Source organism: Chlorocebus sabaeus, chromosome 16, assembly GCF_047675955.1.
Source record: "Chlorocebus sabaeus isolate Y175 chromosome 16, mChlSab1.0.hap1, whole genome shotgun sequence".
NCBI classification, from domain to species: Eukaryota; Metazoa; Chordata; class Mammalia; order Primates; family Cercopithecidae; genus Chlorocebus; species Chlorocebus sabaeus.
This window is the reverse complement of record NC_132919.1, coordinates 67,400,130-67,424,340: the sequence shown is the minus strand read 5'-3', so window position 1 is coordinate 67,424,340 and position 24,211 is coordinate 67,400,130. Positions and strand designations below refer to the sequence as shown.

The window sequence follows — 24,211 nt, the reverse complement described above, 5'->3', positions numbered from 1 at the left end:
CACAATCTTGGCTCACTGCAAACTCTGCCTCCCATATTCAAGCGAATCTCCTGCCTCAGCCTCCCAACTAGCTGGGATTACAGGCATGCGCCACCAGGCCCAGCTTATTTCATATTTTTAGTAGAGATGGGGTTTCTCCATGTTGGTAAGGCTGGTCTCGAACTCTCAACCTCAGGTGATCTGCCCACCTCGGCCTCCCAAACTAGTGGGATTACAGGCATGAGCCACTGCGCCTGGCTCTCCCTCTTTTCTTATACCTGCTACCCCAACTCTGCACTCCCTGACACTCCCCAAAGACAGTGATTTGCACACTTTGCCCTGGCAGAGACCTTCTCTGTTCACACTTCCACCAGTCCTAGGTCCCTGTCCAAAACATTTCTTTGGTCCTCTCTCCTCTGGCCCCAAAAGGAGGCAGCATGCTCGGCATCAGGGCTCAGTCTCTTTATTAGGTAGCAGGAGGGGGTGACCCAGCTCTGTTGGAAGGGAAATGACACCAAGAGGACCCCATGGAACAGCTCCAACCCAAAGCTTGGAGGCAACTCATTGGAGAAGGGGTGGTGCAGGTAGCACGCCCAACCCTCCTGCTAGAACAGTGTAGGCTGCACCATCACTCCCCCTCTTCATCATCTTCTTCCAGGGGTGGCCGGTTCCGCTTGAAGAAGCCAACCTGGGGGTACACGGGGGCCAAGGTCAGGGTATAGAGATGATCTGTCAGCCCCAGAGCATGTGTGAGGAAGTATGCTAGCTACGAGTGCCTCCCTGGACCAGCACAGAACACGAACCCCACTGTACTCACAAATGGATGCCTTTTGACATTTACAGATAATGCATGGAACAAATTGTTGGGTTTTTGTTTTTTCTCCCCTGAGTTGTTTTTTTTTTTTTTTTTTTTTTTTTCTTTTTTTTAGATGGAGTCTCACTCTGTCACCCAGGCTGTAATGTAGTGGCTCGATCTTGGCTCAATGCAGCCTCCACCTCCCGGGTTCAAAAAAATGCCTCATGCCTCAGCCTCCCAAGTAGCTGGGTTTACAGGTCTGTGCCACCATGCCCAGCTAATTTTTAGTAGAGATGGGGTTTCACCCTGTTGGCCAGGCTGGTCTCAAACTCCTGACCTCAGGTAATCTGCCTGCCTCAGCCTCCCAGTGTGCTGGGATTTACAGGCATAAGCCACTGTGCCTGGCCTCTGAATTTTTCTATTTTATTTTTAGAGACAGGGTCTTTCTCTGTTGCCCAGGCAATCCTCTCACCTCTTAGCCTCCCAAGCAGCTGGGACTACAGGTGTGGACTACCACACCTAATTTTTTTTTTTTTTTTTTTTTTGAGACGGAGTCTTGCTCTGTCGCCCAGGCTGGAGTGCAGTGGCCGGATCTCAGCTCACTGCAAGCTCTGCCTCCCGGGTTTACGCCATTCTCCTGCCTCAGCCTCCCGAGTAGCGGGGACTACAGGCGCCCGCCACCTCGCCCGGCTAGTTTTTTGTGTTTTTTTTAGTAGAGACGGGGTTTCACCGTGTTAGCCAGGATGGTCTCGATCTCCTGACCTCGTGATCCGCCCGTCTCGGCCTCCCAAAGTGCTGGGATTACAGGCTTGAGCCACCGCGCCCGGCCCACACCTAATTTTTTTTAAAAAAAACTTTTTTGTAGAGATGGAGTCTCTCTATGTTTTCGCAAACTCCTGGCCTCAAGTGCTCCACCGCACCTGGCCCCCATCTGGAATTTTTATTTCATTTTATTTTATTTTTGAGACGAAATCTCGCTCTGTTGCCCAGGCTGGAGTGCAGTGGCGCAATCTTGGCTCACTGCAACCTCTGCCTCCCTGGTTCAAGTGATTCTCCTGCCTCAGCCTCCTGAGTTGCTGGAACTACAGGCGTGTGCCACCATGCCTGGCTAATTTTTGTATTTTTAGTAGAGACGGGGTTTCACCATGTTGGTCAGGCTGGTCTCCAACTCCTGACCTTGTGATCCGCCTGCCTCGGCCTCCTAAAGTGCTGGGATTACAGGAGTGAGCCACTGCACCCAGCCTGGAATTTTTCTTATACTGAAGTTTGTGTCTACGTGACTCGAGCATATGATGGTATGTGTTCGATTATTGTGGGTCTAGTGTGTGGTTTTCCCTGAAAGCACCATGTCTTCCCTTCAGTGTACTTGAGACTTCTCCAGGTGCAGAGGAGCGAGTGACCCTCCAGGGCCACATAGGAAGCGAGGAATAGGCTCTAAACCAGTCCTTGGGCCTCTTGCCTCACTCAAGGGGAAGGGCAGAGCTAGGAGGAAGTGCGTCTTGTCCTCAAGACCAGCCAGGAATTCCTGAAGGCAGAACTTACACCCTATATACCTTCTATATCCTCTGATTCTTTCCAGTGGCAGGGGTGTCTAAAGGCCCCAGAATTTCAGGTGCTATCCTTTCCAGTAGTATGTACCTAGAAGTGTTCCCAGGAGAATGACATTTTTTGGGTTTGTGTGTTTGTTTTACCTTTTTTGCTCTACTAGAGAAATACATTCTATTTCTTTCTTTCTTTCTTTCTTTCTTTTTTGGAGATGGAGGCTCGCTCTGTTGCCCAAGCTGGAGTGCAGTGGCGTGATCTTGGCTCACCGCAACCTCCGCCTCTACTGCCTCAGCCTCCCAAGTAGCTGAGATTACAGGCATGTATCACCACACCTGGCTAATTTTGGTATTTTTAGTAGAGACAGGGTTTCACCATTTTGGCCAGGCTGGTCTCGAACTCTTGACCTCAGGTGATCTACCTGCCTTGGCCTCCCAAAGTGCTGGGATTAGAGGTGTGAGCCACCCCACTGGGCCGAGAATGACATTCTAATAATGGAGACATAGATCCCTGGTCCCTGGATTACCCACTTGGGTGGGCCACCATCTCTCCTTGACTCCCTGTGAGGCAAGGCAGGGCCAAGCCTGTGCCCCACTGGAGATTCCACCATCCTTCACACCTCACCTTCCACATGGCCAGGACCAGGATGGTGAGCAGCAGCAGGCCGCCCAGCACACCCACCAGCACCCACCAGATTGGAATGGCCCTCTCCTCCAAGGCCCGAAGCAGCTGTGTCCGCACCTGGGGGCAAACCCACGTGTCTTCTCAGTCACCTTGACACCTGCCTTTCTTTCTTTCTTTCTTTTTTTTGAGATGGAGTCTCACTCTGTCACCAGGCTAGAGTGCAGTGGCGTGATCTCCACTCACTGCAACCTCCACCTCCTGGGTTCAAGAGATTCTCCTGCCTCAGCTTCTCGAGTAGCTGGGACTACAGGTGCGTGCCACCATGCCCAGCTAATTTTTGTATTTTTAGTAGAGACAGGGTTTCACCATGTTGGCCAGAATGGTCTCAATCTCTTGACTTCATGATCCACCTGCCTCAGCTTCCCAAAGTGCTGGGATTACAGGCATAAGCCACCACACCCGGCAGACACCTGCCTTTCATAAAGACTCAAACCTCAGGCTGGTGACCTCCAGCCATGCCACCCACCCATACCACCCCTCAGACCTTCCTGACTGTCACTGACTGGGGACAATTGGTCCTGCAGGACTGGTCTCTGCTCCACCCCCCCACACTCACCTGAGCTTCCCCTCGTGGCAGGCTGAGCAGGGGCACGGCGTAGGGGAGGGAGGACACGTTGAACCATGCCTGTGACTGCAGCACAAACTGATCCAGTGGCCTCTGGACAGGTTGGGGTTGAAAGCCATAAACACCCACACGAGGCCTATTGGTTGCAGGAGTCCCGGTCCCACACTCCAGGCGGGGAAGCCCTGCCTCTACCCTAATCCCCTGCAATCCCCCAAAGTAAACCTTGCCTTCCCTCTCTTCCTGCCTTCCCACACCAAACCCCGCCCCTCCCAGAGCAAAGTGGTCCTCGCCTAGAAGGCCCGGCCCTGCCACCCTACGGCCCGCCCCACCTGGTGGAGGCTGGGCAGCCACAGGAAAGCCAGCACCGTGACCATGGCCCGCTGCCCGCGCGCCATCTCCTGCAGGTCACACTGCACCACAGTACAGGGCGCCGAGTCGCAGCTCTGAGGGGAGGCGTCATCAGTTCCCAGCCCGTCCTGGCCCATCACTCCATCACCCCCCGCCCCCCGCCCCCCGCCCTTACCCCCAGGACCCATCGCAGAGGGGGCCGGGGGTTCGGGGAGCGGTGGCCTTCCCATCAGGAAGGGCCTTGGATCCAATCTTCGGATGCTGTCTCTCCACGGGCTTGCTCACATAGTCCCAGAGATGCAGGGAGGGTCATCCCCCAACGCGCAATGCCCAGAGCTATGATAACCTTCCTTTGGCATTATTTTATGTTCCTTAACGTACTAGGAAGCTTTAAAAAAGTGCAGGTGTCTTTCAGCTCACCCCAGACACAAGCCAGTGTGCTCCTCCATGTTGAAGTGCTCCGTGGGACCAAGCGTGGCCCACAGAGGCCCGCAGCACACCCGGACCCCTCTCCCTCCTCCCATCCCCTCTGCCCCTTGGGCCCCGGGGAGGCCCCACTGGAGACCAGAGAGCCTGCTCACTACAAGAACTGGATCCTGAAGCCTCGAGGGCTGCTCGGGCTCTGGCAGGAAGATCTGTCTGCGATCCCGCTTGTGGTGGGCCGGGTGAACGGGGGAGGGGCTGGGGGTGGGCAGCCCCCAGTCCACCTGGTAGGGCAAAGGAGTGGTCAGGCCCAGGTCTCCGCCGAACCCCAGCCCACAGAGGTGCCCCGGTGGTTGGTCTGGGGCCCCCTTCACAGCTCTTTCTTCCACCCAGCTCTCACCTTGAGGGGGTTAACAGGAGGCTGTGGGAAGCACTGAAGGCCCCCCTGGGGCTGTATATCCAGGATGTAGAGCAGGTCGGAATGCTGGGACTGCCCCGGGAGGTGGATGCTGAGGTGAAGGCCATTCACAGTCCCAGGGCCATTGTTGTGGAGCTGGAGGGGTGGTGGTGGCAGGGTGCGGGGAGCTCAGCCCCTCACCCGGAGTTCTGAGGACTGGCTCACCCCAGCCCGGGACGCGAGGATCCTCCCTACCTCATAGGTGTGCTCCACTTTGGGTCCCCGGCTGTCCAAGCTGTTCTGCTCCCTGTCACCTTCTTCTGCAGCCACCACCAGGGAGGCTGGAAAGGAGTTCCTGCAGGTGCCCAAGACCCCCAGAGAGAGTGTGATGCCCTGACTGGCCTGTGGGGTTCCCCAGCGCCCCCTGGAGTTGAGAGCCCTAAATACCACCTCCATTCTCCACCCTTGGCCTCTCACCCTCGCAGCTCCACTTGGGCCTCTGCGCGGACTGGCACATCCAGCAGCACCATATTGCTGTTTGGATTCTGGCTGTTCTTGCTAGAGGGGAGGGGATGAGGAGAAACAGGGCCAGGGACACCAGCCCAGTGACTCTTTGAGGGTGAGGCCAGAATTTTAGAGAGTACAGAGAAAGCTAATTATACAAACAGCATGCCACACTGAAGTTAGGCCTGGGAAAGAACTTCCTCTATGGCGCCAAGACTCAGATGTAAGTCTCTGAGGAAGAAAGGGAACTAGGCTTCTTCAAAGACCTGTTTTTTTTTTTTTTTTTTTTTTTTGAGACGGAGTCTCGCTCTGTCACCCAGGCTGGAAGGCTGGAGTGCAGGGGCCCAATCTCAGCTCACTGCAACCTCCACCTCCCAGGTTCAGTTCAAGCTATTCTCCTGCCTCAGCCTCCTGAGTAGCTGGGATTGTAGGTGCACACCACCACACCCAGCTAATTTTTATATTTTTAGTAGAGATGGGGTTTCACCATGTTGGCCAGGTTGGTCTCCAACTCCTGACCTCCAGTGATCCGCCTGCCTTGGCCTTGCAAAGTGCTGGGATTACAGGTGTGAACCACCGTACCTGGCCTCAAAAGACCCTTTTGTATGGAAGGGAGCTGAGGGGCTCTGCACGGGGGTCAGACAGGGGAAGGGTGGTGGGTAGGCACGCTTGCTGGGTCAGTACCTCCGGATCTGTAGCTGGAAGGACACAGACTCCCCAGCCTCTTCCAGATTCCCCACGCTCACCAACATCGCAATTCCTATCTGGGAGATGAGGAGGGTCAAGGTCACTGCCCAAATGCTCCACTTTGGACAGCCCTGCCCTGAATGTGGCCTCCAGTCTTCACCCTTCAAGATCACCATTATTCTTTCTTTTCTTTCTTTTTTCTGAGATGGAGTCTCGCTCTGTCACCCAGGCTGGAGTGCAGTGGCATGATCTCGGCTCACTGCAACCTCCACCTCTCAGGTTCAAGTGATTTTCCTGCCTCAGCCTCCTGAGGAGCTGGGACTATAGGCATGCGCCACCATGCCCAGGTAATTTTTGTATTTTTAGTAGAGAAGGGGTTTCACTATGTTGTCCTGGCTGGTCTTGAACTCCCAACCTCATGATCCACCCATCTCAGCCTCCCAGTGTGCTGGGATTACAGGCGTGAGCCACCGCGCCAGGCCACCATTATTATTTCTATTTTACCTGGAAGCCCACTGGGTAAAGGGGCTCAGAGAGGGAAAATCACTCACCCAAGCACATGGGGCGAGGGAGTGTGAGGTCCAAGATTCTGGCCCAGAACTATGCGGTTCTAAAACCTCACCCCTAAAATCTGGTTGTTCATGAGCCACTGGTGGAGACCCGGCACCACGACCCAGCAGCCTCACCTGGGTGTTCTTCTTCATGGGATTGCCCAGCTCACACAGCACCACCCTGGTCTCATTCTCTTTCTTCTGGTTACAGATGAGTCTCTCAAAGCCCTTCAGGAAAGCAGTTTCAAGAAAGAAATTACAGAGCATCAGCATCATATATATATATATTTAAGCTCCCTTGGAAGGTCTGGAAAGATTTGTGTGCCAAGGTAGGGAGGGGGTTTCTTGGGGTGGGATCTCAAGGGACTGTCACATGCTAGTGTGTGTATTGCTGTAGCACTATTACTTTTTATGCATTTTCATTTTGGAAATAAAAAACACAAAGCATTAGAGTATGACCCCATTATTATAAACTACATTAACAACATAAAAAATAAATATATACTTATGTGAGTGCCAGTCAATATTGAAAAAAAGACTGGAAGGAAATCCTCCTAACAGAGGTTCCTGTTAACATTTGGTTCCTAAGCCTTTTTTGTTTTTCTGGTTTTTGTAATAGAGTTCTGGAATTCTGTGCCATTAGCAAGTATTCCTCTTTCAAATAAAAAATAAAAAATTACATCTTTGAGAGCAAAGCAGAAGAGAAGAGAGACTCTCAGGGAGGGAGACGAGAGAGCCAAGGCTCCAGCGACTCCCAGGTCCTGTGTACTGTTCCCAGGGTGGGGGCCGTACCTCAACGTTGCTTCGGGCCCGCATGTAGTGGGCCCCCTGGGGCAGGTGCACAGCCAGCTCTGCTTCATAGGCTCCCTCGCCCTCGTTGGCTGTGTCCATCTGCAGCTCCAGGACATTATCTGCCCCAACTAGGAGCGGGGAGCCTGTCCTGTGGGGAAAGAGGAGTGAAGCCAGATGGCCAGGGTCTGGGCCCAGGATGTGGGAAGAGAGGGGACTCAGGTGGGGAGCAGGTATGACGGGCAGAAAGGGCCGGGATCGGGCAGAGTGGGAGGCCTCCTCACACGCTGACAGTGAGCTGAAGCTGGGGCACACACACGTCATCTTCCCCGCAGTCCAGGACGATTCGTGTCTAAGGGGACACATTGGGGTGTGTGGGTAAGCTGGGGACATGTGAGGTTTGGGGATTACATCAGGGTGAGGAAAACAGTGGGCTTTGGGTTCACATAGGGGCTTAGGGAGTAAGAAGATCTGAGGATGAAAAGGAGTTTGGAGATGGGGCTCTGGGGTTTATTTGGAGGTTTGAGACAATGTCAGGGTTTATCAATTTACATTAGAGCTTAGAGGATACTGGGATTGTTAGGTGTTTATTTTATTTTATTTTTTTGGAGACACAGTCTTGCTCTGTCGCCCAGGCTGGAGTGCAGTGGCACAATCTTGGCTCACTGCAAGCTCTGCCTCCCTGGTTCACATCATTCTGCTTCAGCCTCCCGAGTAGCTGGGACTAAGGGCGCCCACCACCACACCCAGCTAATTTTTGTGTGTGTGTATTTTTAGTAGAGATGGGGTTTCACCATGTTAGCCAGGATGGTCTCGATCTCCTGACCTCGTGATCCGCTTACCTCGGCCTCCCAACCTCCCAAAGTGCTGGCATTACAGACATGAGCCACTGTTCCCGGCCTTTTTTTTTTTTTTTTTGAGACAGAGTCTCGCTCTGTCACCCAGGCTGGAGTGCTGTGGCACAATTACTGCAACCTCTGCCTCCTGGGTTCAAGTGATTCTCCTGCCTCAGCCTCCCAAGTAGCTGGAATTACAGGTGTGCATCACCATGCCTAGCTAATTTTTTTGTATTTTTAGTAGAGATGGGGTTTCACCATGTTGGCCAGGTTGGTCTCCAACTCCTGACCTCAGGCAATCCGCCCACCTCAGTCTCCTAAAGTACTGGCTTTTACAGGTGTGAGCCACCGCGACTGGCCGGATTTTGAGGTTTTCATTAGGGTTTGGAATCACATCAAGGTTTTGGGGTTCACATTGCATCTTGGCACTAACTCTAATCTTGACTTGTTGTCAGGGGTCCTGCACCTCCCTTGCCTGTCCCCACCTGTCCCTCCCTTACCTGCTCCTGCACATGGGTGTCTCCATGCAGCACGACAGCAGGGGCCATTCCAGCCTCCGTGGGCGGCAGGGACACATTGAGGCTGAGCACAATGGGGCTCAGCTTGTCCCGGAATTCTGCCTCATCCTAGGACGGGAGCAAGAGTCAGGCCATCTTGCTGCCATACACATCCCACCTTCTCCTGGCCAGTAGGCACCGTGTCCTGACTACCCCCGGACGCACAGCACCCAGCTCAGTGCCCCGGGGCTGGAAGAACAAGTGCAGTGGGTGTGTTCTACTCGCCCAGCCCTGCCAATCCCCTGCCTAGGCGTACTCGAAGGAAGGCCATGGTGGTGTGGCAGATGGGGCTGTGCTTTCCGCCCAGATCCAGGTTCAGGGTGGTGCCTGCCTGTTGAGAGCCCAGCAGCAGCACCCGCCGGCCCTGGCGGGGCTTCTGCCGGTCCAACTGCAGCTCGGCATTTAGGGCTGGCAGGGCAAGCAGAAGAGTCAGGACCTCCCTGGCCAGCCTCCGGGGGAGTCCAAGCCCACCTCCCTCCTATCCCCTTCATGCCACTCACACAGCTTCTGAGGAATGTTGTGCCCAGTGGCTCCAACACACATCTGGATTTTGAAGCTGCAAAGACGTAAGTGGGGCTCAGGGATTGGGGCCTTTCTGAGGTCCCAGATCCTTCAAGGCCCATGCCCTCTGCCTCCTCACCAGCTCACGGGTGTCTTGGTCTGGGGTAGGACACAGCTCTTCACAGCAGGATTCAGTGAATCTTGTACCAGTAGCTGGACAGAGGCCTTCACCACTGGCTGAGCTCTGATGGGATGGGGTGATGGGGTAGGCTTGCCACTGCGGCTCCTCCTGGCCTGGCCTCCTCTGATGGCATGGGACCTTCCCCATCCTGCCCCTGGAGCCAGCACTCACCTGTACACAGCCACCTGGTTGGCCCCGTAAGCTCCCACAATCAGGTCTATAGACATCGAGGAAGGGGTCAGAATTGGCCATTAGAGAGGGCGTGGGATCCTCATCTCATCTTCCCAGGGGTTTCCCCACACCACCTCCCCCACTGGAGGTTTCACCCAGCCCCTCTGGCAGTCCACAGTGGGACACCAGGCCAGCCATGAGCCCCTGGCCGTGTCTCTCGGCACTTCCAGCAAATGTCCAAGGGCCTTTCTTGGGCATTTCTAACTGGAGGCAGTCCAGGGCACCTGGGTATCCGTTGTCATCGATGTCTACGGCACCTCGAAGGGAGAAGCCAAAGGCAGAGCCTGTGGGGAAGGGGCTGTCCAGGACCTGGGAGGGACGTGAACTCAGCCCCTCACTCTGACCCAGGAACACCAGCACTTGGCCCCGGCCACTGGGACCCCCGTAGGGGGCAGCCACTGCAATGTCTGGAAGGAGTAACAGAAAGGGAGTGGCCGATTGTTATTCAGCCTCCCTAGATGACTGTAAAGCTTTCCTGAGATTCTCTGGGCACATCCCAGGAGACCAGGAAAGGGGTACAAAGTGTAGGTGAAGGAGGCACTGCCTTACCCTCCAGGAGTTGACAATCAGGTGGGAGAGGGACCTGCCAAGTAGGATTGTTATAAAAACAGTGACAACTCTCACTGTCTATTGAGGAAAATATATCCTGAAAATTAAGCATCATTATTCCTTTTTCTAAATTTATTATTATTATTATTTGAGATGGAGTCTTGCTCTGTTGTCCAGGCTGGAGTGCAGTGGTGCGATCTCGGCTCACTGCAACCTGTGCCTCCCCCGTTAAAGTGATTCTTGTGCCTCAGCCTCTCTAGTAGCTGGGATTACAGATGCCTACCACCATGCTCGGCTAATTTTTGTATTTTTAGTAGAAACAGGGTTTCATCACATTGGCCAGGCTGGTCTCGAACTCCTAACCTCAAGTGATCTGCTCACTTTGGGCTCCCAAAGTGCTGGGATTACAGGTGTGAGCCACCTTTTAAAATTTTTTCATTTTTAAGACAGAGTCTTGCTCTGTCATTCAGGCTGGAGTGCAGTGGTGCAACCATGGCTTACTGCAGCCTCAACCTTCTGGGCTAAAGCAATCCTCCCACGTCAGCTTCCCAAGCAGTTGAAACTACAGCCACCATGCCCAGCTAATTTTAAAATTTTTTTATAGAGACGAAATATCCCTGTGTTGCCCAGGCTGGTCTCAAACTCTTAGGCTCAAGTGATCCTCCTGCCTCGGCCTCCCAAAGTGCTGAGATTCCGGGTGTGAGCCACCGTGCCTGGCCATCCAGCATCTATTTCTAACCTCTCCATTCCATCAAACTCCCAGCCCTGTCACTTCCTTCAGCAGGTGACATAATCCCTTACTTCAGGAAGAGAAGCAGCCCACTGTTATGCTATAATCCCATACTGACTTTCTTCCCGCTTCCCCATTTGACCCTGGAAGAGGTTTCCCTCCTTTACCCTGACACTGGGCCAGTCACCTCCCACCCCCTGAGGCATCACAGGGACTCTCTGCTGGCTCATCCCCCCATTTCCCCACAACATCATTTTCAACCTACTCCATGTTCTTCCACATTGAAATAATCTTTCCTTGACCCTCATCTCTTTTCCATAATCACCTTTTCTCTTTTTCCTCTCATAGTCAAACGTGTCCTTTTTTTTTTTTTCTTTCTATTCCTCAAATTCCTTTTTACCACAAACCTGTTGAAAGAGCTGTTTACATTAGCTGCCTCCAATTTTTCACCTCCATTCATACCTTACCCAATTGCATTCTGGCTTTTGACCCTACCTTGACCTGAATCAATTTATGTCACTGTCACCAATAACCTCCTCCCCCCTTTTTCTTTCTTTCTTTCTTTTCTCTCTCTCTCTCTCTTTCTCTTTCTCTCTTTCTTTCTTTCACTGACATGGAGTCTTGCTCTGTCGCCCATGCTGGAGTGCAGTAGTGGCACGATCTCAGCTCAGTGCAACCTCCACTTCCTGAGTTCCAGAGATTCTCCTGCCTCAATTTCCCAAGTAGCTGGGATTACAGGCATGAGCCACCGTGCCCGGCACCCTCTTCTTGCTGAAGCCCATGGATATTTCTCCAGCCCCATCGAATTGTACCTTGCAGCAGCATCAGGAGCTGCAGCACCCATTTCCTCCTGCACATGCTTTTTAACACATGCTCTTCCTTGAGTCCCTGGCCATCAGACCTCCTGGGTTCCCTCCTCCCTCTCTGGACACTTCTCCGTCTCTTCCTCAGACTCACCTCCTGTATGAGTCACCTAAATGCTTTTGCTCCCCAGGGCTCTATCCTGGGCCTCTTCTAATTTCACAGGTCCCAGGACCTCATCCACTTTCCCCAAACCCCTGTCTCCCATTCAGATCGATCTTGTGGAAGCGGGGAAAGCCACTCCCACTGTTCTTTGGATATTTCCGCCTAAAGCACCCAAGCCCTTCAAGCTCAACAGGTCCAGAGCTGAACTGCTGATCTCCCACCTCTCCCCAGCACCTGCTGCACGGCCTGAGTTCCAAGCAGTGGAGGGCATCACAGGCACCCAACTCCAATCTCTCCCCCGGCCCCACATCCAGTCTCCCACCAAGTCCTAAGAATCCAAGTCCTAAATATCTGTGAAGTCACTCCCATCTCTAACTCCACCGCCAAACTCCACATCCAGGTGGTCATTGTCTCTTGCCTGGATTAAGGCAAACACATCCTAATTAGTCTCCTTCATCTCTCCCATCTGCTCTCCACTTAGCACCCCAGGTGTCTAAGCTACATACTTATATGCTTAAAACCCATCCTGGTTCTGGCTGCCCTCAGGCCAACTCCATGCTTTTTGTGTGTCTGTTAACCCCTCTGCACCTAGTAGGGCTCCTCTCTTCCCTCACCATTGTAGCCATCCTGGTCGAGGTCGCCCAGGGGTGCGATGGCAGAGCCGAATCGCCCATAGAGCTGTGTGCCAGTCAGCAGGAGGCTGGGGGCACCCAGCGTGTGGGGGCCTCGCGGCTGCAGGAACAAATACACACGCCCCACTTCGGCCAGTTTTCTGTCTGCCCGGCTCTCCATATACAGTGGAGCGCCCACCAGCAGGTCATGCCTCCTGTGGGCCAGATGAGTGGTTATATGGGACTGGACCAGGGGGATGTTGGGGCTAGGGCCAAATCTCCCCCACCCTTGCTCTCCTGTTCCCTAGGTGAACACGTAACGTGAGAGGAGGGGCTAGGAAAGAGAGACAGAGGGCAGCTCTGGTAATTTGGGACCCAACTGGGTAGGGGTGAGGCATATCCCTCCTCACCCATCCCCGTTGACGTCAGTGACAGCCACTGAATGCCCAAAATACGAAGCCATCTGCAAGATGAGGAGCACCATCATTCAGGTCGCTGGACCAGCATCCTCTCTAAGAAATGGGCCCTCACCTCCCGTGAAATATTCTGAAGTCTCAGTTACCCCTCCACCCAGCCACTCCCACTGGGACCTGGCCCCCACCTGCTCTCCATGTAGCCGGTGCAGCCTCTGGAAGTAGGAGCCCAAAATTTCCACCTGCACGGACAGCGAAGGGGAGAGCATCATTCTTGTACTCAAAGCAGCCTCCCACTCCAGGTGAGAAAGGGCGGTTTGGTGGGGGGGGGGGGGGAGCGCTCAGGGGTTGTCAGCCTGAGGACTGGGATAAGGGGCTTCGGGATGCCCAGTTGGTGGGGGCACTTACCGCGCCCAGCGTCCAGCTCCAAGTGGGGGCACCGACGACATACTCTGGCGAAAGGGAGAGCCAGGCTCAGGGAATGAGAGCCTTAGACCCTACCCACTTCCCGCTCCCCGTTCTGCCCCCAGGGAAGATTTATGTGCGGGAAGATTTCCCTACACAGGGGAGATTTCAGGACGGCGCTCCTCCCCGGGCTGGGCTCCCCAACTCCCGCCCTAAGTGGATTTCTTGCCTGTAGTGTTGAGATCCCCGTCGAACTCGCCCACGGCCACCGAGTACCCTGAGGACACGGGCGCAAATTAGTCTTTCCCGGGGGAGGAAGCAAGGAGGGAACGGAGGACAAGGAAGGAGGAGATTAAGGCCACTCAGCCCCAGCTCTGCCTTGTGCAGATGGAAAAACGGAGGCCTTCGAGGGGCCAAGCCCTGCCCCAGACTGCACTACGAGTACGCGGTGGAAGGGAGCGGTGGGCGCATGGGAGGTGGGCGGTCTGCGGGGAAGCCGCAGGAGCTGAGGGCGGGAGCGACTTAGGCGGTGGGCTGGCCGGCAGGGGTGGGCATGGAGGCTCTCGCAGGGGCAAGACCTGACCGTCTGCGGTGAGCGGTGACCCTTGGGGTGCTGGAAGTCTGGAAGGGAGGTGTTACCCCAGTAGCCGTCGAAGTACTCTGGGTTGCTGGAGTCGAAGGAGAGGCTCTGGGAGGACACGTGCCACAAAAGGATGCCTGGGCGGTAACTCGAGAAAATATCCGCAATTGGAGCCTGGGCCAGGAGACCTAGGGCCGGAGGGACAGCGGGTGTGGGGCCCAAACCCCAGGGGTCTCCCCGGGCCGCGAGAAGGGAGGGAGGTATACGGATGGGCACGTACCTAAGAAATAATAGCCTCCAGGAGCCCCAAGCACCAGCTCCCCGGCCTGGAAGGGAAGCCCTGAGGGTGAGAGGGGTCCCTGTTTGGGAGTCGCCCCCGTCCGCTTTTGCTCCCTACTTGCCTGAGTGACCACGGAGCTGAAGCCCGCTTCACAGTAACGCTTGTCCCAGCCTGTGGGAGACAAGGAGGAGGGGTCAGCGCAGGGCTGGAGGGAGGTGCGCGAGCGCCGGGAGGAGGGCTGGTGGGATCCTACAGGGGCGGGGCCTGGAGTCGGCTGGGCCCTGGGGCTAGGCCAGATCCAAAGCAACGGCTGCGGCGCTAGGGGCGGGATCCGATGGGGGCGGGACTAAGTCGTCGCGAGTGGGCGGGGCCAGGTCGTCGAGGGCGCTTACTAAAATTATTTTCCACGTAAATGCGGCTCAGAGTGTTCCCGCGACAGGGGGAGTACTCGGCGCGGCGGCCGCTCTCTGGCTGAGCCAAAAAGCAGCTGCCTACGGGCGTCTTCTCAGCCTCCTCGGTCTTTTCTAGGACGTTCCAGTGCTGCCAGGGGGCGCAGGCCTGGAGAAAGGCCACAGGAGAGTGGGGAAGGGCGCGAGACTTGGGCTCCTGCCGGCCCCGCGTATCCCTGCCCCCGACTGTTCCCGGTGCCCTGTACCGCGGGGCCCACCACAATGACGTCGCTCCAGCTGACGACCGACGCCCCTAGTCCTTGGCGGGCCTTGAAGGTTTGTAAAGTTTGGGAGCCTACATTTCGGGTCTCATCACCTGGAAGGCACAAGAAGGGGTGGAGCGCTGGAGCCCGGCAGTCCACGTCCCTCTGGCCCCACCCTTGCTCTCCTTGCCTGGGACTCACGGAGGTCAAAGAGTAGCGAGGGGCACTGGCCGCCCTCGGCCCTCCAGGGGCACAGGAACACGCCGCCCGTCTCCTCCTGGCTGGGACCCAGCGTCCGTGGGGCGCCCACCACGATGGCCACTCTGCATAGGAAAGCTGGGTGAGCGCCGCGCAGATTCCAGCGTATCCCAGACCGTGGCGCCGGCGCTGGGAGCACTGCCCGGAAGGCGATGTGGCATGGGGGCACCGAACCATCTTTCCTCAATGACACCTCACAGACCATCGAGGTGTACTTCATCTTATGGACAGTGAAACTGACTCTCAGCGCGGGCAATCACGTGCGTAAAGTAACCCAGTGAGTTGAGAGTAAAGCTGGGACTATAAGGGGTTTGAGATCTTTGCTGAAAAAGACCTAAACTCTGTACAACATCTCCATCCTTCCACCCACAACAAGAACCAGAGGTTCACATGCTCCCTAGAATGCCTGTCTAGACTGTTACCAGATCCCCTCTTTTTTTTTTTTTTTTTGAGACGCAGTCTCGCTGTGTCGCCCAGGCTGGAGTGCAGTGGCGCGATCTCGGCTCACTGCAAGCTCCGCCTCCCGGGTTCACGCCATTCTCCTGCCTCAGCCTCCCGAGTAGCTGGGACTACAGGCGCCCGCCACTGCGCCCGGCTAATTTTTTGTATTTTTAGTAGAGACGGAGTTTCACCATGTTCGCCAGGATGGTCTCAATCTTCTGACCTCGTGATCCGCCCGCCTTGGCCCCCGAAAGTGCTGGAATTACAGGCGTGAGCCATCGCGCCCGGCCCAGATCCCCTCTTGAGAGCTGGTTTTAATGAGGGAAGGTAGAAGGTACCTCTGAAGTGGGGCTGGAGTGTGTGTGCTGATAGAGATGAGGACCCTAGCAGATCTAGGTTTAAATCACAATTCTGCCATTTGTGAAATAGGAATACCAATTTCACAACCAATGACTTTTTCACAACCAATCAAAACCGTCAGGAGTAAATGTAATAAATACGAGTAATGGTTAGCATGGTCCCAGCCAAAAATACATAACAAATGCTCTTGAAACAATGCTATAATTTAAAAAAATAATTTTGTTGTTTTGAGACCGGGTCTCATTCTGTTGCCCAGCTGGAGTGCAGTAGCACGATCACAGCTCACTGTAGCCTTGATCTTCAGGGCTCAAGCAATCCTCTCCCCTTAGCCACCCGAGTAGCTGGAACTGTGGGTGTGCAACACCATGCCTAGCTAATTAAAAAACCTTTTTTTTTTTTTTTTTTGAGACAGAGTCTCGCTCTGTTGCCCAGGCTGGAGTGCAGTGGACGGATCTCAGCTCACTGCAAGCTCCGCCTACCGGGTTCACGTCATTCTCCTGCCTCAGCCTCCCAAGTAGCTGAGTCTACAGGCGCCAGCCACCTCACCCGGCTAGTTTTTTGTATTTTTTAGTAGAGACGGGGTTTCACCGTGTTAACCAGGATGGTCTCCATCCCCTGACCTCGTGATCCACCCGTCTCGGCCTCCCAAAGTGCTGGGATTACAGGCTTGAGCCACCGCGCACGGCCAAAAAACATTTTTTTATAGGCCAGTCATGGTGGCTCACACCTGTAATCCCAGCACTTTGGGAGGCTAAGGGATTACAGGCGTGAGCCTCTGTGTCTGGTCTATAATTTTTTTTAACCGCAGAATGTTTAAGTAGTGCCAATGGGATCACTACTTATAGGAGGGGAGATAAGCAGGAGTGGGCACAGGAAGGAGTTGAGCAGATTCAGGCCCAATGACAGCATTTGCCAACACCCACAAGCTCTGGAGCTAGAATGACCCTTCAAAATTGTCAGAGTTGGCTGGGCGCGGTGGCTCACACCTGTAATCCCAGCACTTTGGGAGGCTGAGGCGGGTGAATCACCTGAGGTCAGGAGTTCGAGACCAGCCTGGCCAACAATAGTGAAACCCTGTCTCTACTAAAAATACAAAAATTAGCCAGGCGTGGTGGCATGCACCTGTAATCCCAGCTACTCGGGAGGCTGAGACAGGAAAATCGTTTGAACCCAGGAGGCGGAGGTTGCAGTGAGCTGAGATCGTGCCATTGCACTCCAGCCTGGGCAACAAGAGCAAAATTCTGTCTCAAAAGAAAACAAGAAAAAAAAGGCCCGGCGTGGTGGCTCATGCCTGTAATCCCAGCACTTTGGGAGGCCAAGGCAGGCGGATCACCTGAGGTTGGGAGTTCGAGACTACCCTGACAGAAACCCCATCTCTACTAAAAATACAAAATTAACCGGGTGTGGTGGCACATGCCTGTAATCCCAGCTACTCGGGAGGCTGAGGCAGGAGAATCGCTTGAACCTGGAAGGTGGAGGTTGTGGTGAGCCGGAGATTGCACTATCGTACTCCAGCCTGGGCAACAAGAGCCAAACCCCGTCTCAAAAAAAAAAAAAAAAAAGAAAAGAAAAGAAAAAAAAAGAATTGTCAGAGTTGATGAAAGAGGGAAAGAGGGCTGGACCCTTATCAAATGCCTCCCCACCCCCCGCCTCCAGTCTCTCCACTCGCCCACTTCTCATTGTTCAGTCACTGGATGTGGGCCACCTTGGGAGGGGACTTTGAGTGAACTGGCTGTCTTCAGCAGAGGAAATCCCCTAAGTGGTTGACACTTGAAGGCTATCTGCCATTGCCACCCATTGCCACCCCCTGAAGCTGGTGGGCACTGTGTCTCTCACAGTAAGTAGCTCAGGGTACACACTATGAAGAGGAGCCAAGACTCTAATCTTGGGCACTCTTGATTCTGAAGCCTGATCAATACTAACCATTAATGACCTATTGCTTCTTTTCAAAAATTTATAATGTTGGTGGAGATGAGGGAAATGGAATAGAAATGCAAGATTGGGGAGGGTAGGCAACTTTAGTTCTGCAAATCAATTTTAGGACATGTGCTCCTCTCCACATTTCTTTCTTTCTTTCTTTTTTTTTTTTTTTTTTTTGAGACAGAGTTTCGCCCAGGCTGGAGTGCAATGGCGCGATCTCAGCTCACCACAACCTCTGCCTCTCAGGTTCAAATGATTCTCCTGCCTCAGCCTCCTGAGCAACTGGGATTACAGGAATGTGCCACCATGCCCAGCTAATTTTTTTTTCTTTTTTTTAGTAGAGACGAGGTCTCTCCATGTTGGTCAGGCTGGTCTTGAACTCTCGACCTCAGGTGATCCACCCGCCTTGGCCTCCCAAAGTGGTGGGATTACAGGCGTGAGTCACCACGCCCAGCCTCCTCGCCACATTTCAAGGTGTTGAGGGTGGAGTGGTTCATACAACTGACCCTTGGGGAAAAAAATAAAGCATCAACTCTTGTCTTCCCTTGGTTCTTGCTATAGTTTCAGTGCCCATCACCACACCTGTGCCCTGCCCTTATACCTTCACCTGAGCCAGTCCCCCAGACCTCAGCATTCTTGACAAGAAATCAACCTGAATAGGCCCCACAAGTCACCTTGCTCAACTGCCATAACAAATGGGAAACTTGAAGCCCACAGAAGCAGTGATGGGGAGGGGTCCTACTCTTTCCCAATACCCAAACTTCCCTCATAGCTCACCTCCCATGGCTGTCCTTGTGGAAGTCCAGTGAAAACCCAAAGTGGCTGCCATTGGGGCCTGCATAGAAGGTGAGATGCACTGGGTCCAGGTTCAAGGCCCAGGCTGGAGGGGCAGCACAAGGTCCCAAGAGCAGCAGCACCCACTCCAGAAGCCAGAGGGCTTGCAGTGGACACAAAGCTCTGGCCATCTTCCTTCTTCCACAACCTCCCAGGCAGGAATGGGCCAGCTCCTCCTTCTTCCCTTCAGATTCCTCCACAGGAAGTCTTTTCTTATCAAACTGCAACCCCAAGTAACTTGCTGAGCAATGGGCAGAGCAAAGGGCTAGAGCCCCTGGACTCATGGTGGCTAGAATTGTCAGGAAGTGGGTGAGGCCATGCTCATGGCTGGATGCTCATGGCTGAAAGCCATGAGTCCTCCCTTTTCCTGAGAATAGTTTATTACCAAGTCCTATTGGTCTGCCTATCAACGATGTCTCTTGAATCTTTACCCCATCTCTAATACCACCATGCTAGTCCAAGCCACCATCACTTTCTGCTTGGGATACCGTGATTGTGAACTGGTCCATACCTGTCTACTCTAGCCTACAGTTCTAATCTCCTCCCTTCCCCCATCTGGCTGTACAGCTGTGGTGCTTTGTGACTTAGCCAGAAGTTGGGGAAGGAGAAGGAAGCTGCTGCCCTCTGATAAAACCTGAGGCTGCTGTGTCTTTTTGGATACGGCATTTACCCGCTTCCTCCTAGGACCTTGGGCGGCCTCAACTAGCCATACTGGCGCAGCAGCTTCCTCACTTGTCTGTCTTGAGCCAAGTTTTAGTGTGGCCACAGCAGTGCAGTCAGTGCTGGGGACAGGGTGGTGAACGGACCTTGGTCTAGGTGGCAAGGATATTGGGGATAAAGTGGAGTTATTCCAGGGAATTTTGACTCACAGGTTCTGAGATTATGCATTAGCTGTTCAGTTGAAGGTAGGCCCTCAATCCTTTTTGGGTGATGGAGCTCTTGTCTAACCATTAAGACTTGATTCTGGTTGGGGTCTTTGCCTAGGGGAGCCTTCCCTGACTCCTCAGGCTGGCTGCATGGGCTAACACACATAGGCACAGTATTGGGCACACTGTTTACTCATGGTCTGTTCACAGGATTATGTAAATGAGTCCCTTGGGAGCAAGGCTCCTTGCTACAGCCCTAGAGACTACCCAAGAGTCCAACATGTAGTACGTGTATTGCCGAACGACTGGACAGAAACACACACTAAGGATGGAAGATGCAAATATAGGGTGACAAAGTGAAGGGATGAGTTTTGAGCAGAAAGGCAAAGTCATTTTCTCTGGGTAAGTGGAAGAGGAGGAGTGCCAAGTCTTTTTTTTTTTTTTTTTTTTTTTTGAGACGGAGTCTCACTCTGTCCCCCTGGCTGGAGTGCAGTGGCCGGATCTCAGCTCACTGCAAGCTCCGCCTCCCGGGTTCAGGCCATTCTCCTGCCTCAGCCTCCCGAGTAGCTGGGACTACAGGCGCCCACCACCTCGCCCGGCTAGTTTTTTTGTATTTTTTAGTAGAGACGGGGTTTCACTGTGTTAGCCAGGATGGTCTCGATCTCCTGACCTCGTGATCCGCCCGTCTCGGCCTCCCAAAGTGCTGGGATTACAGGCTTGAGCCACCGCGCCCAGCCAGGAGTGCCAAGTCTTACTGGCACTCATGCCTTTCCAAAAAAGCAGGTTCTCAGGAAGGAGATTCAAGAGGTCTGCTAGGGGTAACCATAGCCACATTTTCCTTTTGATTTCTATTTTCCGACCAAACTTTAACCATTGCTGTATCCTGCTCAACCACCCTGTGCCATTTTGAAGTCCCCTCATAATTTACTACCTCATCATAGAGCTAAGAATCTTATCCTTTATAGGACAGGAAGCTAAAAGCCTTGACTTTGGTCTGAGCCTTCTTCATTGCTGAATTCCCAGTGTCAAGTACATGGGAGGCATGTGATTAATGTATTTGCTAGAATGAATACTTAACCCAGTCTTCTACTTACCTTCTATCCTCCCACTGTCCTCAGGTGAGTGAGTGCTGTATTACTGGTGTATTCTGTGAGGCCAAATATTAAGTCACATTTCACTCAAGTTTTCAATAAGTATTTACTCTGTTCAAAGCACTGTGTTGATAAAGGATACAAAGATAACCATCAGGCCAGATACAGTGGCTCACGCCTGTAATCCCAGCACTTTGGGAGGCTGAGGAAGGAGGATGGCTTGAGCTCAGGTATTTGAGACCAGCCTAGGCAATACAGTGAGACCTCGTCTCTATTTTAAAACTATAAAAAATAAAATATTTTAAAAGCTCCAAAGATAGCCATCAAGGAGCCTTAACAAACAGCCCAGAAAGAGTTAAGACACGAACACACATAACCGCAGCAGAGACAGTAAAGCATACCTTGAAAAATATACAGATTATCAAAGTCATCTATCATTGTTCCTCATAACAACCCTAGGAAATAAGTGCTATTAATGCCCATTTTATAAACACAAAACTGTGGCACAAGAGTTTTAGGTGAATTGCCCACATTTACACAGCCAACGAATGGCAAAACTAAGATTCAAACATGGGTTGCACTTGAACTCATGTTCAAGTTGCCTTTTGTTAGAGAATGAAAGGGTTTTTAGGCATAGAGAATACATGAGAGCAGCAAAGGAACACAGAGGTGGGGAAGGACAAGTAGTTGACTCAGCATAGCAGAGTGCTTAAAGGGGTGGACTGAGGCGCAAGGTGGGAAAGGAAAGCTTGGGGGTTCTAATTACTGAAGGTCCTTGAATACTGTATTAAGGAATCTGAACTTTAATCCATGGGAGATGGAAAATCATAAAGATTTTAGCCAGGCACGGTGGCTCATACCTGTAATCCCAGCACTCTGGGAGGCCGAGTGGGTGGATCAGGAGTTCGAGACCAGCCTGGCCAATATAGTGAAACCCTGTCTCTACTAAAAATACAAAAATTAGCTGGGCGTGGTGGTGCATGCCTGTAATCCCAGCTACTTGGGAGGCTGAGGCAAGAGAATTGCTTGAGCCTGTGAGGCAGAGGTGGCAGTGAGTCGAGATCATGCCACTGCACTCCAGCCTGGGCGACAGAGTGAGACTCTGTCAAAAAAAAAAAAAAAAAAAAAAAAGAGAGGAAAAGAAAATTATAAAGATCTTTAGGCCAGGTGTGGTGGCTCACGCCTGTAATCCCAGCACTTTGGGAGGCCAAAGTGAGGATTGCTTGAAGCCAGGTGTTTGGGACCAGCCTGGGCAACATAGTGAGACCCTGTGTCTACAGAAAAATTAAAATTAGCCAGGCATGGTAGTGCACACCTGTAGTTCCAGCTACTGAGGAGGCTGAGGCAGGAGAATCACTCGAGCCCAGGAATTTTAGGTTACAGTGAGCTATGATTTTGCCACTCCACTCCAGCCTGGGCAAGAGAAAGACTATGCCTTAAAAACAATTTATTTATTTTTATTTTTTGCTGGGCATGGTGGCTTACAGCTGTAATCCCAACACTTTGGGAGGCCAAAGTGGGCAGATTGCTTGAGGCCAGGAGTTCGAGACCAGCCTGGCCAACATGGCGAAATCCTGTCTCTACTAAAAATACAAAAATTAGCTGGGCGTGGTGGTGCACACCTATAATCTCAGCTGCTTGGGAGGCTGAGAAGGAGAATTGCTTGAACCCGGGAGATGGAGGTTGCGGTCAGCCATGATTGCGCCATCGCACTCCAGCCTGGGCAACAAGAGTGAAACTCCATCTCAAAAAAAACACACAAACCACAAACCAAAAAACGCATTTTTGAACTTTTTTTTTGGCTCAATTCTGATGCACAATCCTCAGTTAATGGTATTGCACTTGACTCATATTCTTTTTATTTTTGAGACAGGGTCTCGCTCTGTCACCCAGGCTGCAGTGCAGTGACCTGATCATGGCTCACTACAGACTTGACCCCTGGGCTCAAGCAATCCTCCCACATCAGCCTCATGAATAGCTGAGACCACAAGCTTGTGCCACCACGCCCAGCTAATTTTTAGTTTTTTTTGTAGAGATGGGGTCTTGCTATGTTACCCAGGTTGACCTCGAATTCCTGAGCTCAAGAGATCCCCCCACCTTGGCCTCCCAAAGTGCTGGGATTATAGGCATGAGCCACTGCACCTGGCCACTTAGCTCATATTCTTGAACATACAATCAAAATGTTTACCACGTATTAAGCGCGAGATACACTGAGTGCTGCGGGGGGGATATAAGAATCACTCCCTGTTCTCTCAGAGATCACAGTTTTACTGGGAAGCAGTGAATACAAAATGAGTTGCATTCAGATTCTGAAAAGCCAGTAAGCTTACACAGAACAGGGAATTAGGTTCTAGTCAGGAAGGCCACCGAGGAAAATGCTGCAATAATTGAGATATGAGTTGGTAGAAGTGAGTGAAGCTGTCTTTGGCAAGTAAGAATGGAAATGGCTGACGAGGTCTGAATTAGTCATCAAGGGTGAAGAGGGAGTACTTTCATGTTTCAGGCCAAGGTGGTCATTTCTTTCTGGGTAAGGATCTTTGCTATTTTAGGAATATAGGCAGATCTGAGCACTCAAACCCAGGTTCAAGTTGAATAGCTTCTCTTTAATCAAAGGGAGAACACAGATGTATCAAAGAGTAGGAAAGAAATGTATCAAAAGAGAGTAGGAAAGAAAGCCTTTTCTTCTTGAAAGGCTGAGGCTGAGAGGGAAAACTAATTTATCACTACAACTCTATGGTAGCTTTCGATGCTAAATTTTCCCTGCCTCTTTTGTGATTTTTTGATATGGAAGAGTAGGGGTTTTATCTTCTCAGTAACAATTAGGCCATATTTCCTTATACCAAGTAGAGGTGCTCAAACATTGTAGTGGTATTAAAGGGCTGAGGAGAGTAACTGAAGACTGGCACAAAGAACTCCACCTGGAGGATGAAAGTCTGGCAGATGATTCTTGTCATCTTAGTGCCCTTAAAGTAGTCCAAAATCCTAAAATTCAAAGTCAGAAATTCCACACCCATTTAGTAGGCACCTAGATATACACCATATATTCTACTACACACAGATTATATATCTAAAATGGAAGGAAATCTTTCCTCTTGTGGGAAAGAGGAAGTGGAAAGGAGGTATACATTCCAATACATCTACCTACAACTGAGAGAAATTAACTACTATTACCTCCTCCCACACCATCATCTTTCCTCTTTGCATAGCCTGAGCTTTCAGAAGCACAACTGCAAACATCTCATACTGGTTCACAGGAATCTATTCCTTGGTCACTTCAAACAAGGTGTTATTTATTTATTTTTATTTGTATTTTTTTTGAGACGGAGTCTCGCTCTGTTGCCCAGGCTGGAGTGCAGTGGCCGGATCTCAGCTCACTGCAAGCTCCGCCTCCCAGGTTTACGCCATTCTCCTACCTCAGCCTCCCGAGTAGCTGGGATGACAGGCGCCCGCCACTTCGCCCGGCTAGTTTTTTGTATTTTTTTAGTAGAGACGGGGTTTCACAGTGTTAGCCAGGATGGTCTTGATCTCCTGACCTCGTGATCCACCCGTCTCGGCCTCCCAAAGTGCTGGGATTACAGGCTTGAGCCACCGCGCCCGGCAAACAAGATGTTATTTATAACCCACACCTCCAACCCTACTCAACTTTGAGTGGATGGGGCAAAAATTACGACAGACTCTGCTAAG

At 52.3% G+C, this 24,211-nt stretch overlaps 1 protein-coding gene across 1 annotated transcript; it reads right to left on the bottom strand.

Annotated features, from left to right (window-relative positions):
• Window positions 1–405: 405 nt before the first annotated feature.
• Window positions 406–19,853, bottom strand: ITGA2B (integrin subunit alpha 2b). Its single transcript, XM_008012416.3, has 30 exons — window positions 18,514–19,853; window positions 14,959–15,080; window positions 14,773–14,870; window positions 14,498–14,663; window positions 14,227–14,276; window positions 14,106–14,151; window positions 13,885–14,013; window positions 13,475–13,522; window positions 13,249–13,292; window positions 13,029–13,082; window positions 12,838–12,890; window positions 12,431–12,642; window positions 9,796–9,978; window positions 9,512–9,557; window positions 9,299–9,403; window positions 9,159–9,214; window positions 8,915–9,066; window positions 8,602–8,727; window positions 7,550–7,617; window positions 7,269–7,416; window positions 6,612–6,704; window positions 5,923–6,002; window positions 5,212–5,292; window positions 4,990–5,089; window positions 4,738–4,890; window positions 4,496–4,621; window positions 3,896–4,009; window positions 3,558–3,659; window positions 2,942–3,058; window positions 406–667 (listed from the first exon to the last, which is right to left on the bottom strand). The coding sequence occupies exons 1-30, from the start codon at window positions 18,852–18,854 to the stop codon at window positions 608–610; spliced, it is 3,273 nt and encodes a 1,090-aa protein (XP_008010607.2). The 5' UTR covers window positions 18,855–19,853; the 3' UTR covers window positions 406–607.
• Window positions 19,854–24,211: the final 4,358 nt, after the last annotated feature.